At 43.0% G+C, this 20,553-nt stretch overlaps 1 protein-coding gene across 5 annotated transcripts in view; it reads left to right on the top strand.

The window, feature by feature from the left end:
* ZNF236 (zinc finger protein 236) overlaps positions 1-20,553 on the top strand; it is a 160,793-nt gene that overhangs the window by 59,558 nt on the left and 80,682 nt on the right. For all 5 annotated transcript variants that reach the window (XR_013408317.1, XR_013408318.1, XM_028837782.2 and 2 more), the window contains 4 exons: positions 419-622; positions 1,600-1,828; positions 14,496-14,768; positions 18,786-18,989. Coding sequence is in view for 3 of the 5 variants with exons in the window: in XM_028837782.2 (XP_028693615.2) it covers positions 419-622; positions 1,600-1,828; positions 14,496-14,768; positions 18,786-18,989 (910 nt within the window). In the remaining 2 variants the exon portion in view is untranslated. The remainder of the gene's footprint in view (positions 1-418; positions 623-1,599; positions 1,829-14,495; positions 14,769-18,785; positions 18,990-20,553) is intronic.

Below are 20,553 nucleotides of genomic sequence, written 5' to 3'. Positions count from 1 at the left end.
CCTCCAGTCTCCCTGCAGGAAGAATTTTTCACAAATGTGTTGAATTATTTTGACTGCAGTGGTTTCTTTCCTACTTTTTAAATTTGTATAACTTGATATTTTTAAAATTCCTTCACTTCAATTTTATGAGCTAACAGGAAGGTGAGGGTTCGTGCGCTCAATCTGCCATCTTGAGTCTCTACTGCCCACTTGAAAAAACTGTAAAAAATTGCATTAGAACAATTTATTGTGTATGTTAAGAGCCAATATCGTGCCAAACACAAGAATCAGTGAGACATGATATTTAAAATTTATGTGTTAGGATACTTTTAGATTTTAACACCCTTAAGGAGGGTATTGCCTTTTTTTTTTTTTTAATTTTCCTTTTTAAATTGAAGAGCAAAATTGTATTTTTAATGAAAATGTTTCTGTGTTTCAGGCCACACTCTTTCAGACGTTACCTCTTCAACAGACAGAAGCCCAAGCCACGTCAGCCTCAAGCCAGCCAAGCTCCCAGGCAGTGAGCGACGTCATCCAGCAGCTCCTGGAGCTCTCAGAGCCGGGGCCGGTGGAGTCAGGGCAGTCCCCGCAGCCTGGGCAGCAGCTGAGCATCACAGTGGGCATCAACCAGGACATTTTACAGGTGAAGCATGCTTCCCTGCGGTGTGAGGCTTACGCGCTCGTGCTGGGTCAGAAACCAGGGATGATAATTGAGAAATAAATCTGTAGGACTTGTCAGAGTCAGGGTATCCTCATGAAAAATGTGCCTGAACTGAAAGAAATTAATATGCCTACTTAATTGCTTATGGACGGCACAACATTCAAATGATTTATTCATCTATACATTAAAAAAATCATAAACTTTTATTTTTTTTTCTGTAAATGAACTTACTTGAAAAGAACAGCCTTTTCAGAAGTTGTATCTATTTATGTTGACAGAGGTGGAAAAAGTATTTTGTTCTTTCTTGAGGTTCTGGTTTATAATTTGGAGACAGTCATGGGTGTCGACAATTCTGAGAGCGTTCATACTGCCTGGCCTTCTCTCAGGTGTGTGGGCAGCTCCTACACATGTGGGAGAGGGGTGGGGCAGGAGCACAGAGCCCCCAGCCTTCTAGTCCACCGCTACTTCACACTAGCTCTTCGCTTCTAAAAAGAGGGGGCCTGCCTTCTCCTCCTGTCTCTCTGTTACTTGTTTAACCTTCCTCCTATACCTTCATGGGGAAGAGCTGGCCAGGGGTATGAGGAATCTCAGGGTGTCGTTCTATAGCCGATACCTTAAAGTTAAGCCCAGTGTAACTCAAAAGCCTTCAGATAGGGATTCCCAAATTTATTTAGAGACAACCAAAGTTGTGTGAGGTAAGATTCCTGAAAGTCAAATAAATTTTAATTAGAAATATAAATGCTTATATTACTTTGGGTGGGGGCAGAATGTCATATATCAGAAAAGATGTTACAGCCTCAAAGGGTTGGAAGCCTCACTGCTAAGTGATTACTTGGAATTGTAGATTCTTGTTTCTTGGAGTGGAATTAGAATTCTATAGGTAAAGCTTTGTGATTGATTTTGGTAGGCAGATTTGGGCCATCGTTATCTTCTAACCTTTTAGTTTTGTTCTGTCTTAGCAAGCCTTAGAAAACAGTGGGCTGTCTTCAATTCCAGTTGCAGCACATCCTAATGACTCCAGCCATGCCAAGACCTCTGCACCACAGGTTCAAAACCCAGATGTTTCCAGCGTTTCAAATGAGCAGACGGACCCTACAGACGCAGAGCAAGAAAAAGAACAGGAAAGCCCGGAGAAACTGGATAAAAAAGAAAAAAAAATGATAAAGAAGAAATCACCATTTCTACCTGGTAATTTTGCTAAACTTTAAAGTTTAGACATTGGGATAGCATATTTCTGGTTTTTAAGAAATATGCCCTTCTTTTTTCCTCTGATGGTGATAGGATATGTTTGTTGAATGTTTTGTAGCTAGCTGTAGTTGGTTGGTATTTAAAAATAAAAATAACAGCCATAACATTTCTTAAATTTATCTCTTCTCCTTAACCTAGCTTCTTTCCTGTATTCAGTTTGTCCTGACTCGTCGCCGGGGCTCGAAAGCTTGTTGTCTCTGACTGTTCTGTCTCTGCTCTGCTTAGGTGCCTCCTCTCCACTGAGATCCACGGCTTTGCTTCAGTTATTCTCGCCCTTGGTGCTTCTGGCATCCAGTCATGTGATTCTAGAAACATGTTCCTAGTTTTTTCTTTCTAGTCCTTTCCTCTTCTTCTTCAAAGGACCCCTGCAGCACAGCTCCCTCCTCCACACCTCACCCTTTCCCGTTCCACTCCAAGATCCATTTCTTGGCTCCTGAGTATCCTATTACCTGTCCAGCCTGCATTTCCAATCCTTCCTCCCTCTGTGCTTCTAGGCACAAACTTACTATACATCATACTGAAACTGGATTCCTACTGTTTCTAGGCGTCCCTGTGTTTCTGCACATCATGCTTTCTGCAGCTTTCTGCAGCAAGGATGCCTTCCTTTTCCCTCTCCCTCTGGTCTCTGTCAAATCTTGGCCATCATTCAAGCATCTTTAGTGCTCCGTCATTCAAGCATCTTCAGTGCTCCTCCTCATGGACGGACTCTGAGAGGTGCTTTTCCTTGTCCTATCTCCCACAGCACTTAGAGTGTTTAGGATTCCTGCATTTTCTCATGTTAATTGTGCACAGATGCAGTCTAATGTCCCTTCTAGGTAATAAGCTCTTTCTGGCTGGGAATACAGCCTTTTCATTTCTGAACACTCCACAGTGCTCAATATGGCTCTTTCTGCAGGAGCAGGAATTTACTACATCTTTCTTGAAAAAGATAGATTCTTGTCTTTTTGGCAAAACTGTTCCTGTAAAAACCTTTCCCAGGTGTCTTGGGGAACAAGTGCATTCTTGCAACAAAGCATGGAATAACATTGCCATTTCTGTTAACACTTCTTTCCTAGAATACATTTTCTCATTTATAACATGATTGTGAAGTTCTTGTTTCTCAAACAACACAAGTCCTGCTCTTCTTCCCCTTGATCTGGCCTTCTTCTCCCCAGGTGAAAGGCAGGATGCTGGAATCTAAGCAGTTTCTCCCACGCAGTTTCCTGGTATCTAGCAGGGCAAGAAAGGGAAACAGGGGCCATTTCCATGTATTTTGATTAGCTGTGTGGTAGCCTTCCAGGTTACAGTTGTGTTATGTGTTCCTGATCATCTGATGCAGATTTATTACCTGTGTGCGAGTGCCCGCCTGAGCCCCATGGGCCACTGTCTCTACTTAATGTGCTAAATTAGATGCTTTCACCTGGGCAGCAAGCCACTGAGTGAGGAGCCATGTCAGACCTTCTCCTTCCTGAAAGTACCACATAGCCATGATCCTTAGACCGAGAAGGTGAGCGCCACCCTGTGCTGCTCCTTCCAGACCTTCACCCGCATGTGCTGGAAGCAGCTTTCTCCCTGTACCAAGCGCTAGCCGAGGAATTCCACATGGAATTGCAGGAAACCTTCCTGTACGGTGTTCTAGTTTGGAGTGCTGTGTTTACAGAGTTGATAACGATTAGGTAATTTCTGGACTATTTGAATCAATAAAATACACATGTAGAATACTGAGCAAGTGCATGCAGTTCTAATAATTACCCATTACATTCATGGGATCCCTAGTACAAGTTGGAGCCAGTGCTTTTTTTTGTTTTATTTTGTTTCTGTTTTTGTTTTTGTTAAGTGACCTCTCTAATATGGTTATGAGAAAACCATGGGGACTTTTTTTTTTTTTTTTTTGAGACTGGGTCTTGCTCTGTTGTCCAGGCTAGAGTACAGTGGTGCGATTATAGCTCACTGTAGCCTTGAACTCCTGGGCTCAAGTAATCCTCCTGCCTCAACCTCCTGAGTAGCTGGGACTGCAGGCATGTGCCACCACATATGGCTAGTGAAAAACTTTTTTTTTGCAGAGCTGAGGTCTTGCTATGTTGCTCAGGCTGGTCTTAAACTCCTGGCCTCAAGTGATCCTCTTGCCCCAGCCTCCCAAAATGCTGGGATTACAGGCATGAGCTACCACTCTTAGCCTGGGAACATGTTTCTATTTAAAGATGTTCCTTTTAATTAAAACTTTTCAATGACCAGTGCACTTTTAACATAGTGATTATATCTGAAAATGCCTCTCCAAGGATGGAATATCATTTGATACCTTAGAAAGACCATGAGGAAAACTACTCTTGTCTCATAAGTCATAGCATTAATTGCTTATAACTAACCTTCATTATGTTCCTAAGTTACGCATACTCCACCATGTAAAATTGTTGCTTTTGATTTATTCACTTTTATCAGATTGAATGTTTTTGGCGGGATTTGCTTTGTTTGAAGAAGTTATAGTAAAAATTTAACAATGCTTTTATAGTTGTCATACAACTTGTGACACATAAATCATTGTAAATTTTTAGTAAAGTTTGAAATTTATGACCGGGTGCAGTGGCTCATGCCTGTAATACCAGCACTTTGTGAGGCTAAGGCAGGTGGATCACGAGGTCAGGAGTTCGAGACCAACCTGGCCAACATAGTGAAACCCCATCTCTATTAAAAATACAAAAAATTAGCTGGGTGTGGTAGCAGGCACCTATAATCTCAGCTACTCGGAAGGCTGAGGCAGGATAATCGCTTGAACCCGGGAGGCGGAGTTTGCAGTGAGCCGAGATCATGCCATTGGACTCTAGCCCTGGCAACAGTGTGAGACTCTGTCTCAAAAAAAAAAAAAAAAAAAGACATTTATTGTGGTGAAATACTGGCTATCTAGAAATCATGGTGAATGGTATTCTGGAAAGCTGATGATTGATTCCTTTAAGGATGAAAATGGTATGGTATAGTGAAACTATTGTGTATGGAAACTTTTCTAAAAGTCGTTGCATACTTTACCTTCTTAGATCAGAGTGTGATCTTGTGAACTTAGCCACTTCTTGATGACCTGGGGTCATCGCTGTGAACTTCGGTATACTGTACTGGTCTGTAATTGACTGGCGTCCTGCTGTCCTGTTTCAGTCCACGGGCTCCAGGATGGTGTGGCTCTTAGACTCATCTGCTTTTTAAAATCATTATCTCTGCAAATGTGCTTTTTAAAATTCCCTGTAACAAACCTTCTCCCACGTTCTTCTTTTGTGGTTTGTGGTCTGCCAAGTGCTTACAGCTCAGATAAATTTGATTTTTATAATTGCGTAAAAGTTAAGTGCAGGTAGCCCTTCTCCTTCTCTGTGGGGTCTGCATCCATGAGTGCAACAGACCTCATATCAGAAAATCCTCAGTAAGTGTACTGCAGTAAGCCCAAAGCAGTGTTAAAAATGCTAGTGTGAATGGCACACAAAAATGGTTTTTTTCCCCCTAAATTATTAACTGGAATTCTCATTGTGAAGTAGACCCAAGGAGATGCAGTCCTTAGGGTTTCCTCCCTGGAAGAGTACTTTAAATAATTCTTGTAAAGCTTTAGCTTCAGGCTGCTGAAGCACTTGATAAAAGTCCTAAATCATTTCTAGGGCAGCATGTGAGGAGGGCAGGTTTCCTTGGTGAAGATGCTCAGTGCATCCTGGGCTGCATCTGAGATGCACTGTTCTCAGTGTCGCTGTGTAACCACATCAGCCAGCACTGTTTGTGCACCTGCCAGGACAGAGATTTGTTTTCAAGGTTCTGGGAACCACATGGGGGCAATGCACTTATAAACAGGAGCAAGAAATTCCATAGTCCCTCTGAACCTCCCTGAGGTTCTCAACTTTGAAGGACAAAACCTATTTCTGTGCACTTGGATCTGGATATTCAGCTGCTCCTGTGAGAAAGTAACCAGCACTCATTCTCTGTTCTCTGTACCTTCACTCATTCCACTGCCTGTGACTGACAGAAGGGAGGCAAAGTAATTCCTCCGCAGCATCTGCCTTTCTCAGCAGCAGACTGGTGGTTTTCTTCTGCTGGTCAGAGCAATTCTTCAACAACTGCATGAGCAGAGGCATGAGCATCTGTCATAAAATGGGGATACCTGTGTCTTAGGCTTGGCTGTAATCTGCTTGATAAAAGGAATGAGTTGCTGGGGGTCTCTTCCTTGGTAGTCTTTGAGCACGTGTCTGAGCAGACAAGAGGAATAGAAGGACTTCCTCCTCCAGGCAAGTAATCATGCGATGAGGAGGAGCATGGGAACTCTGCTTCTGAGCATATCCTTCTGTGAGGCACAGCTGAGGGCCGATGAGAGTACCTGCAAACAGCTTAGAGCCTCGGAACAGCCATGCCATTCCCCAGGCTGCTTGCTGCTCTGGCAAGTCCAGCAGCACGGTTGAGGCAGTCTGTTATAGATGTTGCCCTTTCTTCCTCTGCTGTCAGCATCAGTGTTCCTAACAGAAGTTTAAATTTGTCCATCAGTGGAGTCCACGGATTCCTCAGTTAATGTTTGCTTCCTTTTTGATGGGTGTTTGCTGTCCATAATTGGTACTCCAGCTGTCTCATAAACAAATAGTTGATTGTTCTTCAGTAAGGACTGCTAACGCTTCTCAGTGGAGAAAGCCCTGATAAGTCTTCTGTTCTATTCAGAATATCCTCAATGAAAGGATTCATTGTTTCTTGAGAGATCTGACAAATCTGAAGAACTGCTAAGCAGTTCTGCTGCATGCTTTTGCACTACAGTGTTGCAGACCCCCTGTGATCTAAGAAAGCAATTAATACCCACGGAATGTGTTGAGGTTCAGCTGTGAGGAACTTTCCTGTCTGACAAGTTCTGAAAAACTCATGTCACAGATCTATGCTGATAAGAGTTTACTCCTGGCATTACCAACAGCTGTGTCATATTTGCATAGCACTAGCCATTGAACCAGCACCTGAGAAGGAGGCACCATGCGATCTTGGAGGAGCTTCTGCCAATTTCTATAGCAAGCTTGCTGCTCCTGCAGCATCTATAAACCGTGTAGCCTGCCAGTGCTGCGGTGTCGAAATATAAACTGCGCAGGAGCCAGCAGTAACTGGTGAAGCTTGAGCTGGCTGGTCCAACAGTAACTTCTGTTGTTTTTTTATCGTTGACAAACATGGCTTCATCGTTACTCTCATTTTCAAAGATATGGTCTTCATCATAAGTTCCTTTGTGACAACTAACATGATTGCTGCTGTGCCAGCCTTCTACTGATCTGAGAGCACTCTAAGATGTTTCAAAATCTGAACATAATCACAGCAAAAGCCAGTATCTTAGAGGAGGTCCTGTTGTCAAGAGCTGGTCACCTCAGCATCGGTGCCACCCTTGTTTCAGCAGCTCCTAGTGCCTCTTGAGCATCTTGATATTCCCATTCTTAATTCATGTAGTCCAGCTAACTATCAGTGACTGTCTCTTTCCTGTGACCAGCCAAGAAAACCTGGCCAGAAAATCAACATCATCTTCCTGGTCAGTGCTGAAAAACCCAGCAGACTGTAGTATTTGTTAAAAAGATTCTACTGGCCAGGCATGGTGGCTCACACCTGTAATCCCTGCACTTTGGGAGGCCAAGGTGGATGGATCTCCTGAGGTCAGGAGTTCGAGACCAGCCTGGCCAACATGGTGAAACCTGCCTCTACTAAAAATACAAAAATTAGCTGGGTGTGATGGTGCGCACCTGTAGTCCCACCTACTCAGGAGGCTGAGGAAGGAGAATGGCTTGAACCTAGGAGGCAGAGGTTGCAGTGAGCTGCGATCATACCACTGCACTCCAGCCTGGGTGACAGAGTGAGACTCCATGTCTAAATACAGAAATAAATAAATAAATAAAAAGATTCTACTAGCTCCATTTCATCAGCAGGATCCGTTCCTCGATTTACAGTTTCAGATATCCAGTTGCATGCTTCTGTTGGCCCAGTCCTAGCAGCATATCTATAAATCTGTCATTAGTTGAGGGCCAGGTTTATGTAAGAGGCTGTGTTAGTCTGTTCTCATGCTTGTAATAAAGACCACCAGAGACTGGGTAATCTATAAAGGAAAGAGGTTTAATTGACTCATAGTTCCACATGGCTGGGGAGGCCTCACAATCATGGCGGTCACATCTTACACGGCTACAGGAGAGGCATGTGTAGGGTAACTACCGTTTATAAAACCATCAGACCCCATCAGACTTACTCACTGTCAAGAGAACAGCATAGGAGAAACCCACCCCCATGATTCAGTTACCTCCCACCAGGACCCTCCCATGACATGTGGGGATTATTAGCATTCAAGGTGAGATTTGGGTGGGGACACAGAGCCAAACCATGTCAGAGGCTTTTGTGTGAAGCCCCGAGACCCAGCACTGACCTGTCACTTCTGATTTGTATACTGATTATTTGGTAAGATTTTTGGCTGTGGTTCCACCAGGTTTGAATGAAGTGTTCCCAGTGTTCTAGTAGGTCTGCTACTGAGAGGGTGTTTTTTTTAAAACAAACAAACAAAAACATAAAAAACAAACAAATGCTAGGTGCGGTGGCTCACACCTGTAATCCCAGCACTTTGGGAGGCTGAGGCAGGCAGATTACAAGGTCAGGAGATTGAGACCATCCTGGCTAATATGATGAAACCCCATCTCTACTAAAAATACAAAAAAACTAGCCAGGCGCGGTGGCGGGCGCCTGTAGTCCCAGCTACTTGGGAGGCTGAGGCAGGAGAATGGCGTGAACCCGGGAGGCGGAGCTTGCAGTGAGCTGAGATTGTGCACTCCAGCCTGGGCGACAGCGAGACTCCGTCTCAAAACACACACACACACACTTAGGCTGTGCAGTGAGATATTCTGTAACAAAAGTCAAGAAGGTGACTCGGGCTGTTGTATTTCACGTAAAGGTCTTCTCTGGCTGAGGAGTCTGCATTTGTGTGTGACACTGAGATACGAGTCCCTCTCTAATTAGTTGTTGGATAGTAGTTACTTCTGAATATTTGATGTTCTGGTCCTTGAAAGCAGAAAGACTTTGTGTCACCATGACTGTCTTCTGGGCTAGACCTTCTGTATGTACCTGTCAGGCATCTGGGGGATCTTTCGATGCTCCCAGCAGGCCAGGGTCCTTTGTTGGAACCAGCATTTGGATTTTGCCCCAAAAGAGCAGGCACATCCATCCCAGGTGCTCTACTTGGAATGTTCTGATTACAGTAGGTGCTCTCTGATCCCACAGAAGAACCCACAGATGTCTTTCTGGTTACTACATTGCCCCTGCCTGCCTACCCTACCCGTGTCTGGCCAGTGGCCTTCCTCTTTGGTCATCCTCGTCCTCCTGATGGCCCAGTTAATGCTGGAGATGAAGCTGACTGGATGGCCCGTGGCACCCTCTCTTGCATGGGAGCTAACCGAAGACTGAAGAGAACACGTCTAGGCTTTTTTTCTCTCCTGCCAAGAAACTTTCTGCAGCATGGAAGGCTTTCTGTAATTTAGCCCTGCCTGCACTTCTGACTCTTGCTAGTCCCACCAGACATCCTTTACCCCAGCCATATTGAACTAGAAGTTTCTGGGACTCACCTTCACACCTGGCTTTTGCTACTGCTTTTATCTGATAAATGTACCTCAGGCTGTGTCCTTCTTGGCAACTATCTGCCTTCGAAGCTCACCCACAGGGCCACCTTATTTCTGCAGAAGTTTCTGAGCCTTCTCCTGCGGAAGTAATCAGCATTGTCTTTGCATTCCTGGTGTGCGTCCATGCACACATCTGTCTTGGCACCTCTGATGCTCTGCCATACACGGTTGGTTACACTGCCCTGCCCGCTTCTCCCCTAAACCACAGTCCGTTCCAGGGCAGATACTTTTTGATGCCTGGCATGGCACTTGGCACTTGTCATGCTGTGCTTGAAGTAGCACTGGGAAGACAGGCCTCCTTGTGAAAACTGCACTTAGGTGCTAGGATCGCATGGACTTCACTGGCCATCTGGCCCTGGGCAAGTCAGTTAACTTTGAAGCTGTCAGCTTCGCATCTGTAAGGTGGGACTAAGGATAGAATAAATGAAAGAGAAACAAATGGCAGGATCCATGTAAAGTGGATAGCATGGTGGTACCTGACCAATAATAGGTGCTTAATGAATATATGTGTTTTAAAATTATTTTTAAACAGGTGAAACATGCTCATGCCACACAATTCAAAAGACACAGTTGCGTACACAGAACTCCTGTGAGGGGCCTTCTGCCCCCCTCCCCCGGGAAGCTCACCACTGCTGTCTTGTGTGTCTTTTAAACAAGCACAGGCATCTGTGTGATTGTTTTCTAGGAGGACGAGTGGCTTCCTTCTAGAAGTATAATATAATGTGATTATATTTTTCAGGTTACTTTTTTTCACTTGATATCTTATTTTTCAAAATACTTGAATAGTGTTTCATTTTGTGAATGTATCGTAATTTAACCAATTTGCAGCCATTTGCTAACATGAATGATGCTGCAGTGGCCATGAGTGTAGCTGCATCATTTCACACATGTACGTTTATCTGTAAGGACATTTCAGTTTTAGAATAATTTCAGTCTCAGCGGAAATGTTTCAAAACAATACAAGGAATTCCCATATACCCTTCATCCATATTCCCCCAAATGTTAACATTTTACTACATTTGTTTTTGCTGTTTACCTCTATTTTTCCTGAATTTACTAAGAGTGACTTGTAGATATAATGCCCTTTTAACTGTAGATACTTTAGTGTCTATTTCCTAAAATCGAGGACATCCTTGTACATAATCATAGTAAAATCATCAATATCAGGAACTTAAAATGGACCAGAACTATTGTCCACCGTACCGACCTTGTTGAAATTTTATCATTGGTATCAGTAATGTACTTGATAACAAATGAAAAGGATTTTGTAAACAGTTACACTTTCCTTTTGGTGAAAAGGAGTAAGTTTTGATAAACAGTTAACTTTCATGTAGTCATGTAGATTTACCTTCTAGGAGCAATTGTTGGAGCACCTGTTTCCCCACAGCCTTTTCAAGAAATTATCAAAATTTGGGGACTTTTTCTACTCATCTGATAGGTTAGAAAATGGTATCTTGCTGTATGTTGAATTTGCATTTTTCTTACAGGGAGTAAGGTTGAGAGCTTTTCATGTTAAAGAGTACCTGTATTTTCCTATAAGACTAACTCTTGACTTCTTTTGTCCATAGGTATTAAAGATGATAGTATTTTGTGACCTATATTTGTGAGATACAGTTTACTCCTAGACAACACAAATTTGAACTCAAAGGTCCACTTATGCAGGTTTTATTCCGCCTCTACCACCCCGAGAGAACAAGACCCCCCACTTCCTCAGCCCACTCAACATGTAGACAGAGAGGAAAACCACTTCCACTTAATGAATCGGAGATGTATTTTCTCTTCTTTATGCTTTTCTGAATAATATTTTTTCTCTAGCTTGATTGTAAGATTACAGTATATAATATATATAAGATACAAAATATGGGTAAACTGTTGATGTTACTGGCAAGTCTTCTGGTCAACAGGAGGCTATTGATAGTTAAGTTTTTGGGGTATCCTATAGGCAGATTTTAAACTGCATCAGGGGTCAGTGCCCCTAACCTCCGAGTTGTTCAAGGTTCAGTTGTACTTTTGTTTCTAATTTGTTTACCTTTTTGAGCTGAAAAACTTTTTTAACTGGGGAGAAATTTATATATATGTATAGCTAAGTTTGTCAATGTTTAATGACTTTGGGCTTGGGTGATATTTAGACTTCATCACGGACATTATGGATCACTTCTCTTATATCTGACTTTTATAATTTAATAGGTTTTTTTTTTTTTTGAGACAGGGTCTCACTTTGTTGCCCAGACTGCAGTGCAGTGTCACGATCATAGCTCACTGCATCCTCGACCTCCCAGGCTGAAGCGATCCTCCTGCCTCAGCCTCCCGAGTAGTTAGGACTATAGGTATGCACCACCACACCTGGCTAATTTTGTTATTTTTATTTTTGTAGAGACAGAGTCTTGCTATATTGCCCAGACTGGTCTTGAACTCCTGGCCTGGAGCAGTCCTCCTGCCTTGGCCTCCCAAAGTGCTGGTATTACAGTCATGAGCCACTGTGCTTGGTCATAATTTAATGTTTTAAACTAAATCTTTGATTTAATCTTTTATATGTATACTTATTGAGACGGAGTTTTGCTCTTGTTGCCCAGGCTGGAGTGCAATGGTACAATCTTGGCTCACCATAACCTCTGCCTCCCGGATTCAAGTGATTCTCCTGCCGCAGCCTCCCGAGTAGCTGGGATTACAGGCATGTGCCACCATGCCCAGCAAATTTTGTATTTTTAGTAGAGACGGGGTTTCTTCATGTTGGTCAGGCTGGTTTCAAACTCCCGACTTAAGGTGATCCACCCATCTCGGCCTCCCAAAGTGCTGGGATTACAGGCGTGAGCCACCGCACCTGGCCTTACTATTTGAAGAGGAAAGCTACTGCCCAACTCCAGGAAAGCTTGCCATGTGGGATTGCAGATCTAGCTTTCCGGATCTTTCCATTTGTCAGAGTTGGGGATCTGGATTCCATTTTCTTTTTTAACATTGTGTGGGTGAAACAAAACATATGCAGGCCAGATTTGGAGACAGCTTCAGGACTTCCAGTTCGTAGTCTCTGTTCTAGTCTATTCCCAGATATTAGAACCTGGTAGCAGATTTAGATTATGTCATTCTGCGTAACTTGAGCTATAGTTTCATTTTGGTTTGGAAAAAAATCTGATTTCTGGGGAATGGTGTCCTAATTTTCACTAGTAGATATAGTCTCTCATACCCTTTTATACCTTGCATTTTTGATTTGTCATGATAAGACCTTTAGGTAATTATGCATATTTCTGAATTAATTTTTACCTATTAATTTTAAGCAGTCTTAAATTTTAGATATCTTTATGCACTATCACCACAAATGTCTCACCTTTTAAAACCAGTTCCCTTATTTCCTTGTCCATATTTACCCCCGTGATTTGTGTCTGTGCCTTTGCTTGTTTTTATTTACATTCTGTCACTGTGTTTAAAAAATGTATTATTTTTCATTCTTTTTTTCTACCTTTCTTTCTTTCCTTTTTTCTCTTTGAGACAGGGTCTGGCTCTGTCACCCAGGCTGGAGTGCAGTGGTACAATCATAGCCCACCGCAACTCCTGCGTCCTGGGCTCAAGTCATCCTTCCACCTCAGCCTCCTGAGTATGTGGGACCACAGGCATGCACCACCACACCCAGCTAATTGTTTTAAAATGTTTCTGTAGAGACAGAATTTTGCCATGTTGCCCATGCTGATCTCAAACTACTGAGCTCAAGCTATCTGTCTGCCTTAGCCTCCTGGAGTGTTGGGATTATGGCCGTGAGCCACTGCACCCAGCCCACCTTTCTTTTTTATGTGAATTATTCTTGCAAAGAATATTGTATTCGAGAACGTACGTTTTCTGTCTTTACAGATTTACTTGCATATATGGAGAATTCCTTATATTTCGTGATAAGAGAGAAGGAAACAGGTTTTCTTTTTCCCTAAGAAAACTGTGTTGGTACAGACACAGTTAAATAAACTTTACTTAAAATGTTCATTTTATTAAAATGGCCAAAATCTTTCTGATTTCATGTGGATTCTTTATGTGAGTTATCTGTATAGTCACTGTAGATGCTACCTTAATTTCAGATGAATAAATCTCATCAAAATTTTTAAAAATAAAGTGATTCTAAGTTTTAGTTACCTGCATTCAACCAAATTCTCAAAAATATTAAACAGAAAATTCCAGAAATAAACAGTTCATAAGCTGTAAATTGCTTACCATTTCCCCGTCCACTGTCCTGCTCCGTCCCGAGAGGGGTGAGGGAGACACAGGTCATCCCTTTGTCCCACGCACTCATGCTGCTGCATTTGCCACTCAGTAGCTGGCTTGGTTCTCAGATGGAAAGACGTAGTGTACATAGGGTTCCCTACTATCTGGGCTTTCAGGCATCCACTGGGGTCTTGGCACTGTTTCCTGCTGAAAACAGAGGGACAGGTATACTTAACTATATTTCCATCAATTTGTGATTCTTTTTCTATTAGAAATAGTTTTAAACTTGATTGAAAATTGAATGAGACAGATCCACTTACATTTCATCATTAATTGATACATACTATTTGTCTTAACTATTTACAAATTTCCTTTTATAGCATATGAATTTACCATTTCTTAATATTTGTATTTCTATTATTTTTTATTGGTGATATCCAGTAGGCCCAATAAATACTTATTCCAGCGTCATTCCCTCTCTTCCCGTTCCCTGCGTTAAGCATGGGGTCATTCGATCCCATCTACTTTCATTCTCATTGAGAGGGAGCCAACTGTGTCCTGGTGCTGCTGGACCTACAGAATCGATCACCTTCTCAGCGGGCGCTCTTTCTCAGACACTGTGAATTGTGTTTTCCCCGACTGTTAGGGGTTTAAGCGAGATTAACTCATAGCTCTCGATAATGTCAGTGATCCTGGGAATTCCAAGCTTTCCCATAACTGATCGTGCGTGCAGCTTTCCATAGGGACCGCAGGGGGCCCTGGACCCGACACTGGGCGGGGCGTCCAGGCCGAGCGGGACGTGTCCTCTCCCTTCGCAGGCTCCATCCGCGAGGAGAACGGCGTGCGCTGGCACGTGTGTCCCTACTGCGCCAAGGAGTTCCGCAAGCCCAGCGACCTGGTGCGCCACATCCGCATCCACACCCACGAGAAGCCCTTCAAGTGCCCGCAGTGCTTCCGCGCCTTCGCGGTGAAGAGCACGCTGACAGCCCACATCAAGACGCACACCGGCATCAAGGCGTTCAAGTGCCAGTACTGCATGAAGAGCTTCTCCACCTCGGGCAGCCTCAAGGTGCACATCCGCCTGCACACAGGTACGGCTTCAGGGCTGGGCCCACATGGGCACTGGCCACTGGGGCGGCACACGGTACTGCGCACATGTACCAAACACAGGTATGGCACACAGTAGGCGCATAGGTACTACACACAAGTACTGCCCACAGGGATTGCACAAAGTATCACACACATTACTGCGCATAGGTGTGGGCCGCAGTGCTGCACCCACATAGGTACTGCCCACAGGTACCAAACACAGATACCACACACAGTACCCCACACAGCACTGTGCACAGGTACTGCACACAAGTACTGCCCACAGGAACTGTGCAGTACTGCACACAGTACCCCACACAGCACTGTGCACAGGTACTGCACATAAGTATTGCCCACAGGAACTGTGCAGTACTGCACACAGTACCCAACACAGCACTGTGTACAGGTACTGCACATAAGTATTGCCCACAGGGACTGCACACAGTACTGCACATAGTACTGAACACAGTACTGCTCACAGGTATGGCCCACAGTGCTGCCCCTCACAGGCACTGCCCAGAAGTACCAAACACAGGTACTGCACATAGTACCCAACACAGCACTTTGCACAGGTACCGCTCACTGTCCTCAAGGACTGCACACAGTATCGCACAGAGGTATGGCCCATAGTGCTGTACCCACACTGGTACTGCCCACAGAGACTGCACACAAGTACCAAAGGCAGGTACCAGACACAGTACCACACGCAACTATGGCCCACATGCTGCAACGACATGGGCCCTGGCCACAGGGACTGCACACAGTACCAAACACAGGTACTGCACACAGGTACTAAACTCAGTACCAAGCACAGTACCAAACACAGTACTAAATACAGGTACCACACACAGGTACCAAACACAGTACCACACACAAATACAGCCTGCAGTGCTGCACCCACACAGGCGTTGCCCACGGGGACCACACACGGTACCAAACACAGGTTCTGCACACAGGTACTAAACTCAGTATCAAACACAGTACCAAACACAGTACTAAATACAGGTACTGCACACAGGTACCAAACACAGTACCACACACAAGTACAGCCTGCAGTGCTGCACACACACAGGCATTGCCCACGGGGACCACACACAGTACCAAACACAGGTTCTGCACACAGGTACTAAACTCAGTATCAAACACAGTACCAAACACAGTACTAAATACAGGTACTGCACACAAGTACCAAACACAGTACCACACACAAGTACAGCCTGCAGTGCTGCACACACACAGGCATTGCCCACGGGGACCACACACTGTACCAAATACAGGTACTGCACACAGGTACTAAACTCAGTGTCAAACACAGTACCAAACACAGTACTGCACACACGTACCAAACACAATACTAAATACAGGTATCGCACACAGCTACCACAGTACCACACACAAGTACAGCCTGCAGTGCTGTACCCACACAGGCACTGCCCACAGAGATCACACATGGTGCCAAACACAGGTACTGCACACAGGTACCAAGCATAGTACCAAACACAGTACTGCACACAAGTACCGCACACAGTACCAAACAGTACTGCTCACAGGCATCATGTGCAGTACCAAACAGAGTACTGCACACAGTACGAAACAGAGTACTGCACACAGGTACAGCCTGCAGAGCTGCACTCACATAGGCACTGCCCACAGGGACCACACACAGTACCAAACACAGGTACCAAACACAGTACAGCACACAGGTACTGCACACAGGTATGGCCTGCAGTGCTGCACCCACACAGGTACTGGCCACAGGGACCACACAGTACTGTGCATAGGTACTGCACACAGCTACTGCACGTAGTACCAAGCACAGTACTGCACACAGTAACCAATACAGTACTAAACAGTACCATGCACAGGTAATGTGCACAGGCACCGCACATAGTACCAAACACAGTACTGCATACAGTACCCAACACAGTACTAAACATAGTATACACAAGTACTTACTGCCCACAGATACTGTATACAGTGTCATGCACAGTACGCACACAGTACCACATACACAGTACTGCACTTAGGCACCAAACACAGTACTGCACACAGGTACCAAATAGTACTGCCCACAGGTACTACACACAATACCCAACATAGTGCTGCAGACAGGTACTGCCCACAGGGACTGCACACAGTACCACAGACAGTACTGCACTTCGGTACCAAACACAGTACCAAACATAGTACTGCACACAGGTACCAAACAGTACTGCCCACTGGTAATGCACACAGTACCAAACACAGTACTGCACACAGGTACCACATACAATACCAAACAGTACTGCACACAGGCATCATGCACAGTACCAAACACAGTACCACATATAGGCACCTCACGCAGTACCAAACAGTACTGCACACAAGTAGTACGTAGAGTACCAAACACAGTACTGCACACAGGTACTGCATATAGTACTAAACACAGTACTACACACGAGTACTGCCCACAGGGACTGCATACAGTACCACACACAGTACTGCATATAGTACCACACACACAGTACTGCACTTAGGTACCAAACACAGTGCTGCACACAGGTACCAGTGCTGCCCACAGGTACTGCACACAGGTACTGCACACAGTACCAAACAGTACTGCACTCAGGCATCATGCACAGTACCAAACACAGTACCGTATATAGGCACTGCCCACAGTACCAAACACAGTACTGCACACAAGTAGTGCATATGGTACCAAACACAGTACCACACACAAGTACCACACGTGGTACCAAACGCAGTGCCACACACAGGAACTGCCAATAGGTACTGCACACAGGTGCTGAGAAGGTATTGAGTCGCAGCACCTGGAGGAGCAATAATTGACTACTTGGAGGATGCATTTCTGTCTTTTCATCAGCACTTGTTGAGTCTCTTCTATAGGCTGGGCATGAGGTATCTACAGGTAAAGAAAACAGGTGCAACCTTGATCTCCATGGAGCTAAGGATTTGCTGGGGGAGGCATTAAAAACAAGCAACACTTATAAATGAAGGTAGAATTACAGAGGTTGAAAAGAGACTTCTGTCCGGATCAGATTTAGATTTAGACTGAGTGAGCCTTTCTGAGGACACAACGTGTAATCTACGTTTGATCTGGGAAGACCTGAAGACTGTAGCTGGGCTGGGGGAGGACCAGGGACCTGTTTGTATTGAGGCTTTCTAATCAGTGTTAAGGTGTGAAATCTTTCATTATGGAGCTCCATTTTGTTAACGACATATTTATTGAGATGTAATTTACATATCATAGTATTTACCATTTTAATGTGTACAATTCTGAATTGTACACCCTACACCACTGTCTGATTTTGGAACGTTTTTATCACCCTGCAAAGAAACCCTGTACTCATTGGCAATATCTCCCAAATTTCCTCAGGGATCCTCCTCTGGGCTGAAAATGTGGATGAGTATTTGACAAAGCTGAAGTTACTCAATTTTGTTGTATGTGTTTCTTTGGAATTTACATTTTCATTTGCTACTAAAATTGTAAAACAAGGAGATGTTCTTTAGAAACGGGGCACAGTAGTGAGAGGAGCATTAAGATATTAGCACTATTATCATCATTTACAATCAGTGACAACTACTATTTACTGTTTATTTGCAAAATGTGAGACATTGCTAAGTGCTGTTTAAACATTAGCTTAAGTAATCTCAGCAGCAGCCCTGGAGGCAGGTGTCCTTAAGCCACTTTACAGATGATGACTTAAGAGAGAGAGCATCCTTACATACTGTAAAGTCCTTAAGAACTACTATCCATATTTTACAACGTAAGACTTTGTCCTAAAGATACGAAATGTTCTTTTTTAACTTAAAATGCTCTCATTACGTGCCTTAATATCTATAATATGCACTGTATGCAAACAAGGGAAAATAATATACAATATCCATTAAATTATAAGCATGGCTTAATAAATTGAAGGTGCAAATCAGTATTGGAAGTACTAACATTTTATGTTGGCATTTGCTGTTGAGATGTAATTTCTGGAAATAATTCTAAAATGTAATTTCATTTTTATTAGGAGTTAGACCTTTTGCTTGTCCTCACTGTGACAAAAAATTTCGAACCTCGGGCCATAGGAAGACTCACATTGCTTCCCACTTTAAACATACGGAATTAAGGAAAATGAGGCACCAGCGTAAACCTGCAAAGGTTCGTGTTGGCAAGACGAACGTTCCAGTCCCTGACATTCCTTTGCAGGAACCAATTCTCATAACTGACTTAGGTAAGATGGATTGTAGGATGTCTTTACAATTTATCGAGTACTATTTTCTTTGGTATTTTGTGAATTGTGTATGCACATTATGGTCTGTGTAGTTAAATAGTTTTTTAGGCGTAGTATTAATGAAGTCTGTGTTAAGCCTTGTTTTGCTCTATGGGGTAGTATGTTTTACAATCAAGATTAAAATCTAAGTTGTATCCAAACTACTGCTCAAATTGTTTTCTTGGATTAGAGACAAATAATGTGTAAGTGAAAACAGTAGTGTGTAAGTCCTCATTGAAGAAACATTGCTACCTCAGTGGAACCATCAAAAATGACAAGTGGTTTTTATGTGAAACACACAGTGCACGTTGTTGTTTTCATCCTTAGGTTCTTTGTGCTGTGTTACAGATTACTTGGTTTACTTTAATCTTTGAATTAAAAAGGAAAAGAAAAATCTGCCTGCTTTTCTTTTTAGGTTCAGTGTTATTATAATCAACCCAAACTATGATTTTGTTAACGATCTAGAAAGAAAACACTGCTTGTTAGAATCTTCAGAAAAATTATGTTTGTCAGTGCTAGAACAAAACTTAAGAAACCTCGTTGTCTTAATTTGTTTGAGCTCCTGAATCAAAAATACCACTCACTGTGTAGCTTATAAATACTAGAAGTTTACTTCTCACAGGTCTAGAGGCTGGGAAGTCCAAGGTCATGGTGCTGGCAGATTGAGTGTCTCGTGAGGTCTCTCTTCCTCACAGATGGTGCCTTCTGGCTATGTCCTCCCAAAGGTCCTACCTCTTACTACATGAATTTTGGGGGACCACAAACATTTAGGCCATAGCACTTACTAATGTGTGAATTTCCATTTTTTTGCAGTTTCTGTATTTCACTACTTTCCTGGGAAAGATAATTCAATCTATAAGCAAAATTAATATTAAACAAAATATAATTCCTTTATTCCAAAGCATAACCTTTATTTACAATAATTGCAAATTATTGTATAGAGAGATTTTAGATTGTTAAAAATTGGGGGCCACCAATAAGATGATCAACAGCCATAAACTTGTGTGAATCTAAGAGTTTAACATCAAAATATATAAACCAAAAAAATTCAAAGAAAGGAAGTACTCAAATTCTCAAGTGTAGTGAAAGATCCTCAATTAGACAGGTCAACTTAAATAAACACCTAAAACTGAAGATTTGAGCACACAAATCCAAAGGGTTACTTAATAGCTTTATAGAACCTTTTGCCTTAAATTACACACTTTTAATTATGCATGAAACAGAAGTTGATCACATTCTAGGATACAGAAAAATTTCAGTAAATTCTCAGAAGTTGATTTTGTGTAGGATACAATCTTTGATTACAGTTCACTGAAAAACTTATAAAATAGCAATCCAAAATTTCATTACATGAAAAGAAGGACTCAAAACAGATACTACATACTACAGATATGAGTATTATATAAACAGATTGGATGGATCAAAGCTGTCCTAGGAAAAATTAAGACTTTTGAGTATTATTAGAAAATAAGACAGATTGAAAATAAGTAAAATATTTAACTTAAAAAACTAGGAAAATTAAAAG

This window comes from Macaca mulatta, chromosome 18 (genome assembly GCF_049350105.2).
Source record: "Macaca mulatta isolate MMU2019108-1 chromosome 18, T2T-MMU8v2.0, whole genome shotgun sequence".
NCBI classification, from domain to species: Eukaryota; Metazoa; Chordata; class Mammalia; order Primates; family Cercopithecidae; genus Macaca; species Macaca mulatta.
The sequence above is the reverse complement of the archived record's forward strand: the minus strand, read 5'-3'. Positions and strand labels throughout refer to the sequence as shown.